Raw genomic sequence first — 13,492 nt, 5'->3', positions numbered from 1 at the left:
ATAAGAACTTCAAGTCTCTGAAGAAAGAAATCAAAGAAGATCTCAGAAGATGGAAAGATCTCCCATGCTCATGGATTGGCAGGATTAATATAATAAAAATGGCTATCTTACCAAAAGCAATTTACAGATTCAATTCAATCCCCATCAAAATTCCAACTCAATTTTTCACCGAGTTAGAAAGGGTAATTTGAAAATTCATCTGGAATAATAAAAAACCTAGGATAGAGCCGGGCGTGGTGGCGCATGCCTTTAATCCCAGCGCTTGGGAGGCAGAGGCAGGCGGATTTCTGAGTTCAAGGCCAGCCTGGTCTACAGAGTGAGTTCCAGGACAGTCAGGGCTACAAAGAGAAACCCTCTCTCGAAAAACAAAACAAAACAAAACAAAACAAAACAAAACAAAACAAAACAAAACAAAACCAAACCCTAGGATAGCAAAAACTATTCTCAACAATAAAAGAACCTCTGGTGGAATCACCATGCCTGACCTCAAGCTGTACTACAGAGCAATTGTGGTAAAAATTGCATGGTACTGGTACAGCAACAGACAGACAGATTTATGGAATAGAATTGAAGACCCAGAAATGAACCCACACACCTATGGTCACTTGATATTTGACAAAGGAGCTAAAACTATCCAGTAGAAAAAAGAGCATTTTCAACAAATGGTGCTGGCTCAACTGGCAGTTATCATGTAGAAGAATGTGAATTGATCCATTCTTATCTCCTTGTTCAAAGCTCAAGTCTAAGTGGATCAAGGAACTACACATAAAACCAGAGACACTAAAAATTAAAGAGGAGAAAGTGGGGGAAAAACCTCGAAAATATGGGCACAGGGGAGAAATTCCTGAACATAACAGCAATGGCTTGCGCTGTAAGATTGAGAATCAACAAATGGGACCTCATGAAATTGAAAAGCTTCTGTAAGGCAAAAGACACTGTCAATAAGACAAAAAAATCCACCAACAGATTGGGAAAGGATCTTTACCAATCCTAAACCCAATAGGGGACTAATAACCAATATATATAAAGAACTCAAGAAGCTGGACTCCTGAAAATCAAATATCCCCATTAAAAAAATTGGGGCACAAAGCTAAACAAAGAATTCTCAACTAAGGAATACCGAATGGCTGAGAAGCACCTGAAAAAAATGTTCAACATCCTTAATCATCAGGGTAATACAAATCAAAATAAAAAATTTTTAAAAGTGAAAATATACACAAAGCCTGGAATTCAGTTAATAGTATTGGTATATCTTTTCTTGTTTTGAAAATGTACTGTAGTTGAATAATAAGTTCTCCTTGTAGAAGACTTTGTAGACAGTACACAGTAACATTTTAATTTATTGTGTGTTAAATTGTTTAAACATGATGTTAAAGAATTTTGAACAGTAAAAAAAGTAAAATGAATTAGTTAGAGCACTGTTAATTATGTGAAGGTAGTTTGAGAAAAGAAAGTGCTCTTAAATGTTTCTCCCCTTTAAAAAACAATATTTGAGTGAGTCCAAAGAAATTTATTCTTACATGTGGAGGTCAGAAGGCAACCTACGGAGTCAGTCCATTCCATATGTGGGCCCAGGTCCTGAACTCAGGTCATTAGGATTGATGGTAGCCTCTTTATCTACTGAGCCATCTCATTTATCCCCTATTTTAACAGTTTTTACATGTACACTGATAGTAAACATGCGCTGACCTGTGAAACCATTACCATAATCAAGATACTAACTTTTCCATCCAAACAAATAAAAAACAAAATGAAAAACTTGTGCTATCCCTTTTGACTTATTTTATGTGTGCGTGTGCGTGCGTGTGTGTGTGTGTGTGTGTGTGTGTGTGTGTGTGTGTGTGTGTGTGTGTGNGTGTGTGTGTGTGTGTGTGTGTGTGTGTGTGTGTGTGTGTGTGTGTGTGTGTGTATTCATTCCTGGTACTTACAGAGGCCAGAAGAGGATGTTAGATCCTCTAGAACTGAAGTTACCAATGTTTGTAAGTTGCCATGTGGGTGCTGGGAAATGAACCTGGGTCCTTGGTAAAAGCAGTGAGTATTCCTAGCTGAGGAGCCATCTCTCCAGATCCTGTTAATCCTGCAGCATATCTCCAGTCATTAATCCGTGGAAAGCGCTGACATATTCTCTATACAAAAGTAACAACGGTCCTTGGCTTTTGAAGATGGTTTTTTACCAGTCAGTATGAAAGCTTTTGAGATCCACGCAAGTGGAATTGCTTCATTTCATTTTGCTAATGAGTAGAACTCTATTGTGTTGCTCCCACTATACAGTAGCTTATTGGTCCTTTGGATGGGTGACACTTGGGTTGTTTTGTTTGAAGCTATTAAAAATTAAATTACTATGAGCACGAGTATATAGGTTTCTGTGTAGACATGAGTATTAATTTTTCTATGAAAAAGAAAACCAAGAATGTGCTTACGGTTCATTGGCAGGCAGGGTTATATAGAACTAGTAGGAACTGGCACACTTTCCTAGGATAGCTGTGCTGTTTCACACCCCCACGAGCAATCAATGAGAGCTAGGTACTTCACATACCTGGTATTTTAGGTTTGTTTTGTTTCCTTTTTATCCGTCCTGAGAGGTGCCATCTCTTCATGTCTTAAAGTTGTGTTCCCTTAACAACTACTGAACATTTTTTCCTGTGCTTACTTCTAATCAGTATATCTCATATGAAGTTGTCTGTTAAAACTTGTGCGTATTTCCCAATGAGATTTTGATTCTTACAATTGGAATGAGAGGTTGCAATACATGCTACATACAAGACTTTTTTTGATATGTGAATTGTAAAGATTTTCTTCTCTGTGACTTCTCATTCTCTTTAACAGGGTAATAATTTGTAGATCAAAAAATTTTAGTATTGATATTAAATAAGATGTTAAATATTTTCCTTAATCTTTCATCCCAATTTCTCTTCTGGGCTTTCAAGGAGGAAAATAAAAAGATGTTTTGTTCCTGTTCGAAATGCCCCTAGGTGTCTGCTACCCCTTCAGTCTTCATTCATTGCTGCTCAAGTGGCTGAACCTCTATTGCCTTAGCTTCCAGTGCACCAGTTCTTTTCTCGTCAACAGCTACAGTACAGAGCCACTGGAAGTCACTGTGTTTTCACTATTAAAATTTCCACTCAGTTTTGTCTTCTATCATCTATTTCTTTGCTGAGGCTTTCTATATTTTTTTTTCACTTCTTACAAGCCTCTAATTGCTACTGGAGAGTCTGTAGTATTACAGTTTTTGTAAAATCTTTGTAAGACAATTCCAACACCTGTGCTGTCTCTTGTGGTGTTTGCTGATTATCATTCATCATTTAAATTGAGATTTTTTCTGGTTCTTCGTATGATGAGACTCTACTTTCTACTTGCATTTTCCATTTTACAAAGTAGTCACATTGTTTAGATTCACAATGAATGTTTTTGTGATTTCTTTAAGGGTCTTGGTTCAAATGTCAATTTAACTGTTAAAATCTTTTCAGCATTGTAGTGAGATTGTTCTGCTTTAATTGATCACAGGGCATGTGAGAGTATGATTTTAAGATCTGTCACTAAACCATATGTATGACATAATCAGTTTTAGAATTGTAGTATCACTTCTAACTTCTGGGGAACTTTTACAATAAGATGTTGAACAAAACTTTTACAATAAGATGTTGAATACACCAAAAGCTGAAGAATTCCAATTGCAGCTCAGCTGACATTCAAGACTTTTATTTGTTAGGTATGTTGGCACACTCTTTGAGATGAACTGGGTAAAAAGTGTCAACTGCAGTATTACCAGCTATTTCTAGAACCACAGATGTTAACTGCTTCATATACAATTCTGCACCATAATAATAAATTACAGAAAACCTTTTTATTATTGATAACTAAGAAGATGTGATCATATAAGAAATAAACTTAAAATAATAACATGCACTGAGCTATAGTAAGCACATGTCACAAATTCAGAAACCCATTAAACATGTCAAGAAATATTAATTTTCTTGCCAAAAATGTCAAAACTGTGAAACCACTTTGGCAAGAGCTTTGAATGGAGGACTTAAATTTACAGTTTACTGTAAACCATGCCTAAAGTAAACACACTACTCAAAAGTAATAATTTATTACCTAATGCCACCAAATTTAAAAATGAAGAAATAAAAGCAAATGACATAGTAATGTCTGTAGAAAATTTGATAAAACCTGCAAAAATTTACTTGACCTGGTAAGTGATTTTGGCAAAATTGCAAGATATAAAATCAATATACAAAATTAAACTGTATTTTTACATACTTGTAATACTAAGATATGCTTATTGTAGAATATAATAAAATATGAAGAATTTATGACAATATTTTGAAAAGAAGAACAAGGATAGAGAAATCATATTATCCATTTTTAATACTGCAAACCTATGGTAACCTAAATTTTATGGTATTATCAGGACTATACTACCTGATTTTCAATACAAGCATTAAAATAATGGGGGGAGAGGGTGGGAAGCAACTCTGAACAAATGGCTCAAATAAGCAAGAAAATGAACCTGAATTCTTGGTTCATATCTTACTCCAAATATATTGCATACCTAAATATAACAGCTCAATTATAAGCTAGAATGGGAGAGGCAAAATTTCCATTTCAGAATGCATGCATAAAGCTCTAAATTCAAGTGGCTGCTCTTCCACCAGTCTACATGGTGACTGACCACTGCCTGTACCTGCTTTGCCCAGGAATCTGACACCGTCTTCTGGACTGCAGGCCCAAGCATTTGATTGGTACATATACATATACAATACAGGTAAACACCCATATCTTCCTTTCAGAAGATAAAAGAAAGAATTAAGCTACAGACTGGAAGAAAAGATTTTTAGATTAATAACAAAAGACTCATATCAAGAATAAAGAGCCTCAACAACTCAATCATAAGAAAACAAACATCCCAATAAAAAGTTCATTAAAAGACTTGAACAGGTATTTCACGAAAGAAGGTATAAGGGGATGAGGAAGATAGCATAGCTGGCTTGTCTCGCTACAATGCAGACTTGAGTTTGATCCCCAGAACTGATGTGAAGGAAAGCCAGGCACAATGGTGTGTCTCAAGGAAAATGAAACAAAACAGTAATAAGCACCTGAGAAGTGACATCTGATGTTGTCCCCTGCCTGTCCCAAGTGTGTGTGCACTGCTATACACATGCACCCACACAAATATGCACACAGGATAGGACACAAAGATGGTTAATAACCAAATAAAGAGATATCCAATTACAGTCAAAAGAAAATACAAATTAAACTGATGGATTAATATTAAGAACAAAAAAAATGCTAAAATACGACTGATTATACCAGCTGTTAGAGAGGTTGTGGGAGAACTGGTTTAAGAGTATAAACAGGGAAACCAAGGTAGATCAGTGGGTAAAGGTGCTTATACATGGTAGAAGGAGAGAACCAGTTCTAGCAAGCTGTCCTCTGACCTCACATTCATGTCTACTAGATGGCTGACAAAAACCAACTCAAAGGCATCTTTGGAGGTTCCTTGCTTCACAGTGTCATGTCAGGACTCTTCCTTTCCTTTATGTTTCATTTTATTCATTTTTTATTCTTTCTTTTGCACATATACTATGGCCTCAGGTTTGTGTTTTTATGGGATTCCTTAAGTGTGCCGATGAGTGGGTCTCTGTATCTATGCCTGTTGCTTATACCTTTAGAGGGCTCTCTTCCTTCTGTTTTTGTTTTGTTTTGATTATGATCCCTCAGATGCCTGTTAACTAATGAGATAGAAAGAGGGTAGAGACAGATGGGAGGGGAGGTGGGGAGGAACTGGGAGGACCACAGGGAGGGGAAACCATAATCAGGATACAGTATGTGAAAAACAATCTATTTTCAATTTAAAAACAAGAAAAACATATTACATATAATACTTTAAGTACTGGTATAATTGCTCTAGAATAGTTAGATACATCAGTAGCAAAGATTAGAACTTTGAGAATTGTGCTGAATAGGTATCTAAGTATTTCCTGTATCACATCATTCCTATTGAGAATCAAAGGAGATATAATAAATTAGATTTTCAATGAAACTAAAACTATGACTGATATTTTTATCTATAAATTGTTGAAAATATTAAATTCCTGAGCATCTGAATTATTACAGAAAGCAACTTTTATGGAAAGCAAAAGTATTGTGAATGTGTCCACTTCTGTAATTGTCAGTTTGGGATGCAAGGCAAAAGGAAGAATGAGTGAAAATCTGATAAACTTTACTCAATTTAAAAAGAAAATAAACATACATTCTACTCTTAGGTACTTAAAAAAAAAAAAAAAAGAGTGAAAGCGTAAGCCCGTGTAAACATTTGTGGATGAATGTTCAAAAGAGTTTATTCATGATAGCCCCAAACTGGAGATAACTAAATGTTTTACAAAAGGCAAAGTAAGGGGTTGGAGAGATGGCTCAGTGATTAAGAGCACTGACTGTTCTTGCAGAGGTCCTGAGTTCAATTCCCAGCAACCACATGGTGGCTCACAACCATCTGTAATGGGATCTGATGCCCTCTTCTGGTGCATATGAAGAAAGTGACAGTGTTCTCCTTAAAAGAAAAAAGGCAAAATAAATAAATAGTGGTGCACCCATAAATGCAGTATGACTCATAGTTAAAAGTAATAAAAGACTGATATATACAATGTGACCCAAAGAGTATATTTTTAAAAAGAGAGAGAAAATATAAAGCAAGTGGCAGGTACTTATTACCCTGTGCTGAGCTGATGACGACCTGACCATAGTTTAAATACAGTGGCTGAAAGTTTAATAAATACCTGGAAGCTCACAAGCCATTGTTATTTCTATTTTACTAATAAAGGAGATGAAGGCTCTGTGCCACCATCTGTCCAAAGTTCACTGAATGAAGATCTAGTTGATAGGAAATAATTGCCTCTCCCCTGAGGAGGTGAAATGCTTCTCATTCTGCAGATGCCTCTAATGAATGGCATTGGGAGGATGAGACTAAGAGAACATGCCAACCTAAGGTGTGTTTTTAGTGACCCCCTAAACACTTGATCACCCCCATTTACCTGTATGAAAACAGATGCTAAAATATACAGAAGCATGTCAAGAACTAGCTCTTTGCTTCTCATCTTTAAAAAAATATAATCTAATTATTTTTATTTTATGAGCATTGGTATTTGAGGGTGTCAGATTCCATGAAATTAGAGATGGAGACAGTTGTGAGCTGCCATGTGGTTGCTGGGAATTGAACCCAAGACCTTTGGAAGAGCAGCCAATGCTTTTAATTGCTAAGCCATCTCTCCAGCCCCCACTTCTAATCTTAAAGAGTTCTTGTACATGGAAACTATGCTATCATAGAATTACAAAAGGATTGAGTGGAGATGTGTATTTCAACTTAAAACATCTCTTATTCAGTTTATTATTTTCTTTATTTACATTTCAAATGCTTTCCCGAAAGTTCCCTATACCCCCCCCCCCCCCCCTGCTCCCCTACCCACCCACTCCCACTACTTGGCCCAGGCCTTCCCTTGTGCTGGGTCATATAAAGTTTGCAAGACCAAGGGGCCTNTCTTCCCAGTGATGGTCGATTAGGCCATCTTCTGCTACATATGCAGCTAGAGACACAAACTCAGGGGGTACTGGTTAGTTCATATTGTTGTTCCACCTACAGGGTTGCAGCCCCCTTCAGCTCCTTGGGTACTTTCTCTAGCTCCTCCATTGGGGACCCTGTGTTCCATCCAATAGCTGGCTGTGAGCATCCACTTCGGTGTTTGCCAGGCACTGGCATAGCCTCACAAGAGGCCACTATATCAGTTTCAAATGTCCATTAATTCACTGTTTTTTCCTCAAAGCAATTTTCTGTCAATAAAGACTGATTCTTTATTTCTTGTCAAAATGACATCCATAAAATAATTATCTTTCAAGAATTATTTAATGGTCATATACCAAGCAATACTCAAGCTTCTGAACCTCTTTGCAGATTTCTATACCTTTTTTGATACAACCTAAATCTTCAGACAAACTAAAGAGTTCAGCTCACATCTGGGATCCTGTCTTACTTTTTCCTGCTATGGGCTGCTGTTCTCAACACACACTTCATTTACTATATCCTCTGCCTTCACTTCTTGTTGTGAAATCAGACTTGACCACCTTCATAGTTAGGTTCAGATACTGCAGCCTCCATAAACTTCCCTTGATATCTCCTTTGTCAAAATGCCAATAAGCATTTCCTACAAAATACAGCATGCTCACGGTTGTGTAGTTTGTGTATATGCAAAGAAGTAGCTCCTTTCGGGGCAGTTTTAGACACTTTGAACTACTGCTTTATTTATAAAACAGTTTCTTTGAATAAATATGTGAGTAATTTTTCAAAAACACACTAGGAAAACTTTTAAAAAGCCAAAGTTATTTTCATTTTTTATTTTATTATGATTTTTTCCACCTAAGATTTCTTTCTTTCTTTCTTTCTTTCTTTCTTTCTTTCTTTCTTTCTTTTTCTTTCTTTCTTTCTTTTTCTTTCTTTCTTTCTTTCTTTTGTTTTGTTTTTTCGAGAAAGGGTTTCTATGTATAGCCCTTGCTGTCCTGGAACTCACTACGTAGACCAGGCTGGCCTCGAACTCAGAAATCCGGCTGCATCTGCCTCCTAAGTCCTGGGATTTCTTAACCTAACCTTACCTGGAGATATGTTATTCTCCGCTGGACCAGCTCTGTCAGATCTTTGGCCTCTTTTTCACGCCAATCCCCTGCTCCATCTGTTTGACTGAGGTAGTATAGATCTGTCATGATAGACCTGTGAAAGTAACAATGGAAATCCACTTATTTGTACTGTTGTACTGCATTACACAAAACCATAAAGGAGCCAAACTGTTCAGAAAGACTAATACTGAAGTAGATGATGGTATCTGTTTTTTATTTTCCATCAAGACTAAGAAACTTAAAATTTAAGTCTCTACCATACAATTCATCCCTATATCAAATCTTTTTTTGTTTTTTTTTTCTTTTTGGCCAAAAAAGACAAACAACGTTTTCCCACAAGCCAATCAGCTACAGCAATAAAAAGAAACAAACAAACCAAAGTATAAATAATGCAATTCAGCAGACATGGCACTGGTATTTGAATAACACCACTGTATCCTCACTCATCACTTCACAACCCCTCTAACACTCCACTCTGGGTAACTGGGAAAAGATTAGAGGAAAAACTTGACATAAATCTCATACAATGTCCTAAATAATAAAACATTAATGAATTCTTTCTTTTAAGGAGCAGGTACTAAGGTTTTAGGTTGTGTGAACCTCTGCTGCTTTTGTTTTTGAAAGTTACATGTAATGTTTCATAAATTTCACATCACCCTTATGCAAAGGCCATGCTAATTTCTGCATCATTCCAGTTTTAGTATGCCCACTGCCACAGGGAACATCCTTTGTTATCTGTGTAGCAGTAAAGTTGCCTTAAGCAATAAGTAACTGAGTAGGCGTGGCTCTCTTCCAATAAATCTTTATTAACTAAAGTAGGAAAATCACCACTTTTACCCTCGGGCTATAATTTGCTGTTCTCTCATCAAAACTAATGTAATGATTAAGATTCTTTCTCACTCTAGAGCCATCAGTAATTATTTTAATAATTTCAATCATAACATGTTAGATTTCCTTGCAATAAATTAAAATACTCTATAAACTATAAAGAGATAGTTTAGAACTGGTAGACAAGGCTTTATCTATATTGCATTAAATAAAAGCAATGGCTTTCACTTAGTATTAAAGAAAGTTAAAAAAAAAAAAAGCATCCACCTCTCTCTAACAAGCCCCAACAATCATCAGCAAATAAATATATAACCAGTTACTTACTATGAATCTCTATCATTAATGCTATTGACTAAGCTACCATCTTCTCACACCGGGATTATTATAATAGCTTTCTGACAATTCTCCCAGCTTCTAGCCTTGCCTATGTGTACTTTATTCATAGTGGCCAGATTAATAATCAAATAACACTTCTGCTTTGCACTTAACACTAAGTTGACCCTTCAAATCACTTAAGAGTCAAGGCCAAAGTCACTCTTTTGACTTAACCCCACACACCATGGCCCATCATTTCATCTGATCCCTTCCTAATGGCTTCGTTGTTTATTTTATTTCAGTCACAGAACCAACAAAATATCCTTCAAATATTTGTTTAAATGTCACCTTCTCCATAAAGCTTTCCTAGATTGACCTACCTTTAAGCAGCCAACATCCTCGCACAGTTTGGCTCCCTCCCTCTCTCACTTGCTCCCCCTCCATTCCTTCCTTCCATTCAACTCACAGAAAACCATGTGGACTATGAATATGTGATATACAGCGAATATGTGATAACACACTTGAAAAAAGAAAACAATTATTGTTTTGAAAATGACAATTAAAATCTTAAATACAGTTTAGACTATTCAGCCTGGGTTAGTAGAATGCTTTGAAACAATGGGTCACTTTCAAAGGGTTTTAGGTATTTATTGGTATCAATATTGCCTATTACAGGACGCTTAGCCATTACCATTTTCACCCTTTTGAACATCGTGTCTAAAATGTAGTGTTTTATGAATTTTTATATTTGTTATTCTTATTTAAGTTTAAAAATAATTTTTATATAGAAGAAAATTTTAACTGCTTCTTTAACAAATGAATCTGCTAGGTTACACATTGAGAGTTTCAAATATAATTTTTTCATATTATTAAACTGAGCTTCCTCTGAAATATTATATAGCCCACAATACTCTTTTTCTGTTGTTGTTGTTACTGAGTTAAAAGTTACTACTTTCCATGGCTTAAGTTTGTTCTCTGAGTGTCCCCAAGGGCCCATTGTGATTAAAGTCTTAAATCTTCAGAGTAGGGCACACTGGGAGATGATAGAATGGGAACAGGTTATCTTAAAGGAGGTCCTAAGATTCCTGGGTGAGGAGCACCCTCAAAAGAAGCTATGTGACAACACTTATATTCATGGTTTGTCTGTCTCCCTCCCTCTCTCTGCCTTCTCCCCGCCCCGCCTCTCTCTCCCTGCATCTCTTGTCTCTCTTATTTGGCCATGTAAGCTCTTCCACACATCTCTACCATACTGCTGTGAGGACTTCTGCTGGAACTGAGTCAGACAGTATCAAGCCAAAAGACAAGTCTCTTATCTTTATAAAATCGGCTGTTTCCAGACATTTCACTGTGGTAATGCAAATCTGTTTAACATACTGACCTCATGGAATTATGATTTGAACTGAGAAGCACAGAAGTCTTTAACTAGTATTGTACTTTAAAGCTCAGTTGGAAATTTACAATCTTTTCTCAGTTTTATAAACCTCAGTCACAACACACTCATAGAGTTATATATCTCATAGGCTTCACAACATCCACTCATTTCCCCCTACTCATCAAGGAGTAATGGTCATGAAACCTATTGCAAATTTCGGTGTTAAATAACAGTGTTACTGCGGAGGATAAAGCACAGTAGAATAAATCCCTAATCTATTAGCAAATGCTTATAGGAGGAAAGAAGGAAATCTAATATGCTATGCTTAGCCTTAAAATTAAAATGAACATGTGTGCATATGCACGTGCACAGGGAAATAGCAGTAAGTTTTACTGATATTTAGTTTCTAGTGGGGAAAAACACACAAAGACTAATTTGGAAGAAAGTCTATAAAAACTGTCGTGGCTTAGGCTCTCTCTTCTTTATTATGTATTTTTTCCTTAACACAGGTTCCGGCAATGTAATCCAGTCTGGTTTCAAACTTGTGACTTCCTTGCATCACTCTCCAGAGTGTTAGGCTTACAGGTATTAGCCTCTACACCTAGCTATGGTTTCTGGTCTTAGAAATCAGCAATTCTGTATCACCAAAAATTAAAGCAGAGTTCTGAATTTCTTAATGAATTGGTAAATTTAAAAAGCAGTTTATTTTTAAACCTACCTATATACATACTAAGTCTCAGCAATTCATTTTATCCCAACCTGTGTGGAATTCAGAATGATCAAACAACTAGATGACTAAACATAAGAAAAGTGCTCAATAGCATTTGACATAGGAAAATGCAAATAAAACTACTATGTGGCTATTATTACAAGTCCAATTAATATGATACACACACACACACACACACACACACAGAGAGAGAGAGAGAGAGAGAGAGAGAGAGAGAGAGAGAGAGAGAGAGAGAGAGAGAAAGAAACTCTCAGACACTTGGTAGGAATATTTAGTTTTTCGAGACAGGGTTTCTCTTCGTAGCCTTGGCAGTCCTGGAACTCACTCTGTAGACCAGGCTGGCCTCACACTCAGAAATTCGCTTGCCTCTGTCTCCCAAGTGCTCTAAGTACATATATGGTATCTGTAGGAAATATGATCAGCATATCAAAGAAATATCTGAATGCCCATGTTTACTGCTACATTAATAACAACTAAGAAATAGGACCAATCTAGATGCACACATCCTTAAGTAAGGATATGAAGAAAGAAGTGTCTTAGGGTTTCTACTGCTGTAATGAAATGACATGACCAACACAACTTAGAAGAAAGGCTTGCACATCCCAAGTCACAGTTCTTTAAGGGAAGCCAAGGCAGGAACTCAAGGCAGGAAACTGGAGGCAGGAGCTGATGCAGAGGCCATGAAGAACTGCTGTTTACTGGAATGCTCAGCCTTCTGTTCTCTTATAGCACTCAGGACCACTAGCCCAGGGGTAGCACCACCCACAATGAGCTCCCCCCTCATCATCAATCACTTATTAAGAAAGTGCCCTACTGGTTTGCCTGCAGCCCGATCTTATGGAGTCATTACCTCAGTTAAGATTCCCTTCTGTCAGATGACTCTAGCTTGTGTGAAGCTGACATAAAACTAGCCAGCACAGTAAGATACCATGAAGCAGAACCAAATAAAAACCCTTATTTTTTCATTGATGACATAATTGAAACAGAGACGGGGTGGAGTGGGGAGGATGTGTGGGATATGGAGCAGACTGAGGGTGGATGGAGCAGCGAGGAATGGAATATGGAGTATAAAAAATAAATTAACAATAAAATAAAATTTAAAAAAATAAAATCAAATCAGAAAGTTGTAGCCTATTACTGAGAATTATAGTGATTAAAAAAACATTCTGCAGAAACCCTTGGTTTTTCAGGAATTCTACACCTGAGCCATGCTCCCAATAAGATGCCCAAAGTTGGAAATTTTGCTGTCTTTTGCTTTTATCATGGAAGTATTAAGAAATCTCATAGTTGAGTAGTGAGTATGGTGGCTTCATATAAGGCCACATCAAGGCTTAGCATATATAAGACTAGGCAAGATTAGATAGCAACAAAATGAGGGTACAGATGCCTGATGACAATGGGTACATTAGAACAGACTTTAGAGTCAGCCAGCTATGAGCAAATGATGTCTATGTTTGTGCTATTGCACTTCCAAGAGTGATTCTTCTATTTTCATAATCATAAAACTTTTATGTGTAAAGGGAGGGTGTCTAGTCTGTCTTAAATTTGCCATCAGAGAAACTAACACAGAAGGGTTTTTTTTT

General features: G+C 36.7%; 1 protein-coding gene across 5 annotated transcripts in view; it reads right to left on the bottom strand.

Moving 5' to 3' along the window:
• The window catches only part of Fut8 (fucosyltransferase 8), a 290,411-nt gene that overhangs the window by 70,879 nt on the left and 206,040 nt on the right, over window positions 1-13,492 (bottom strand). For all 5 annotated transcript variants that reach the window (XM_029540852.1, XM_029540853.1, XM_021201869.2 and 2 more), the window contains exon 7: window positions 8,644-8,758. In XM_029540852.1, the coding sequence (XP_029396712.1) occupies window positions 8,644-8,758 (115 nt within the window). The remainder of the gene's footprint in view (window positions 1-8,643; window positions 8,759-13,492) is intronic.

The sequence above is a fragment of the Mus pahari genome, chromosome 7, assembly GCF_900095145.1.
Source record: "Mus pahari chromosome 7, PAHARI_EIJ_v1.1, whole genome shotgun sequence".
NCBI classification, from domain to species: domain Eukaryota; kingdom Metazoa; phylum Chordata; class Mammalia; order Rodentia; family Muridae; genus Mus; species Mus pahari.
The sequence above is the reverse complement of the archived record's forward strand: the minus strand, read 5'-3'. Positions and strand labels throughout refer to the sequence as shown.